A 1707-nucleotide genomic window follows, 5' to 3' on the forward strand; every position below is an offset into this window, starting at 1 on the left:
ATATATATATATATATATATATATATATATATATATATATATATACATTTGTTTATATATACTATAGAAAGAAGTATAAGATGGAGTAAGAAATAGCTTACTGAAAGAAGGGACAATTATCGTAATAATAATGATAATTATCCTAATAATAATAATATGAATGTGCTACAAAAGATGAAGCAGCTCGTATAAACAGGTAATCTGTATATAGAACGGTGGAAAACTGAACGCTAAAAAAATGCGAAATGATGAAAACAATAGCGAGAGATATTAGAAAATAAGTGGTAAGATTAAAATGTAAATAAAAATGAATCAAATATAAAGAATCAAAGATAAATAAGGAATCAAATAATGGAGACTAAGAAAATAAGAAGAATAAACAGCTCTATAGCGTGAAAATGTGGAGTAAATAGTGCTCTCGGAAGAGATGAGATAGACAGACAATTACAAGAATGTGGTAAATGCTAAAAGTTGTTAAGAAGTTAACAGTGTGTTATAGGTTTTACCAGATGAGAAAATGGAGTAATGTGTGGCTGGAGTTTAGCAAGATAGTAACGTAATTTATGACAGACAGAATAAAACGTGAGGTAGAACAGAAAGAAGAGAAGAATAAGAGGAGAGAAGAATAAGAAGAGAGAAGAATAAGAGGAGAGAAGAAGGAAAGGGGGAGGAGAAAAACTAGAGCTCATTACAGGTGAGGAGAATGGTTGAGGAGGCCGAAAAGATGTCTATCTCGACCTGCAAATACATAAACTGGCACTCCGTCGGTTACGAAGACAAGGGTTCCTGCTCGTGAAATTAATGTGCAAGTGACTGAGCACTCCACAAACATGTGTACCCTTAACGTAGTTCTCAAGGAGATTCAACGTGACTCAGAGTGTGGCAAGGCTGGCTCTTGTGAATTACAGATACAACTCATTTTTTGCCAGTTGAATAGACTATAGCACACAACGCGTCGCCGGGAATTGAACCACATAAACTTCATAAAATACCTGAAATAAGTAAAAGTAGGACCATACTACCAAGTCATACTTGCTTGCGAGTGTCGGCCGTGTTACTTTTTTCTTTCTTCTTTTTTATATTAATTGAAATTTCAATAAAATACCTATAATATCGACAATAAATCTCTTCACTCATGTTTCAAAGTTAAAATTTCCCTACCGACCGATACTTTATATTATAGGATTCAGGCACAAACATTCAAAAATGTCTATTTATATTCAACTTTATTGAGAATGCAGAAGAATTTGTAGAATGATATTCTCTATAAACAGATAATTATGTTTGAGAATATCGAATATCAAAGCCATCGTAAGTGGGTATAAAAATAGATATGATAAATTGATACTTTAATATTCCAGTGTTTTTTGTTTCTTTCTTTTTCAGGGGTTTTTTGTGGCGCTGCTTTTCTGTTTTTTGAATAGTGAGGTAAGCTTTACACATTCTTTTATCCTTTGTTAGCCTCATCTCCTTATCTCTTACTAAATATGAACATATATACGTATTTGTATCTACATACATAAAAACACACACACCACCACATACACACACACCACCACATACACACACTCACACACATATATATATGTTTATGTATATATACATATACATACAAAAATATACATATATATTTATATATATGTATATATATTTATATATATATATATTTATATATATATTTATATATCTATTTATATATATATATAT

General features: G+C 30.8%; 1 protein-coding gene across 1 annotated transcript in view; it reads left to right on the forward strand.

The window, feature by feature from the left end:
• The window catches only part of LOC106868068 (secretin receptor), a 725176-nt gene that overhangs the window by 691317 nt on the left and 32152 nt on the right, over positions 1-1707 (forward strand). Inside the window, exon 14 of the mRNA XM_052969589.1 lies at positions 1387-1428. Within this exon, the coding sequence (XP_052825549.1) occupies positions 1387-1428 (42 nt within the window). The remainder of the gene's footprint in view (positions 1-1386; positions 1429-1707) is intronic.

Source organism: Octopus bimaculoides, chromosome 1 (assembly GCF_001194135.2).
Source record: "Octopus bimaculoides isolate UCB-OBI-ISO-001 chromosome 1, ASM119413v2, whole genome shotgun sequence".
NCBI classification, from domain to species: Eukaryota; Metazoa; Mollusca; class Cephalopoda; order Octopoda; family Octopodidae; genus Octopus; species Octopus bimaculoides.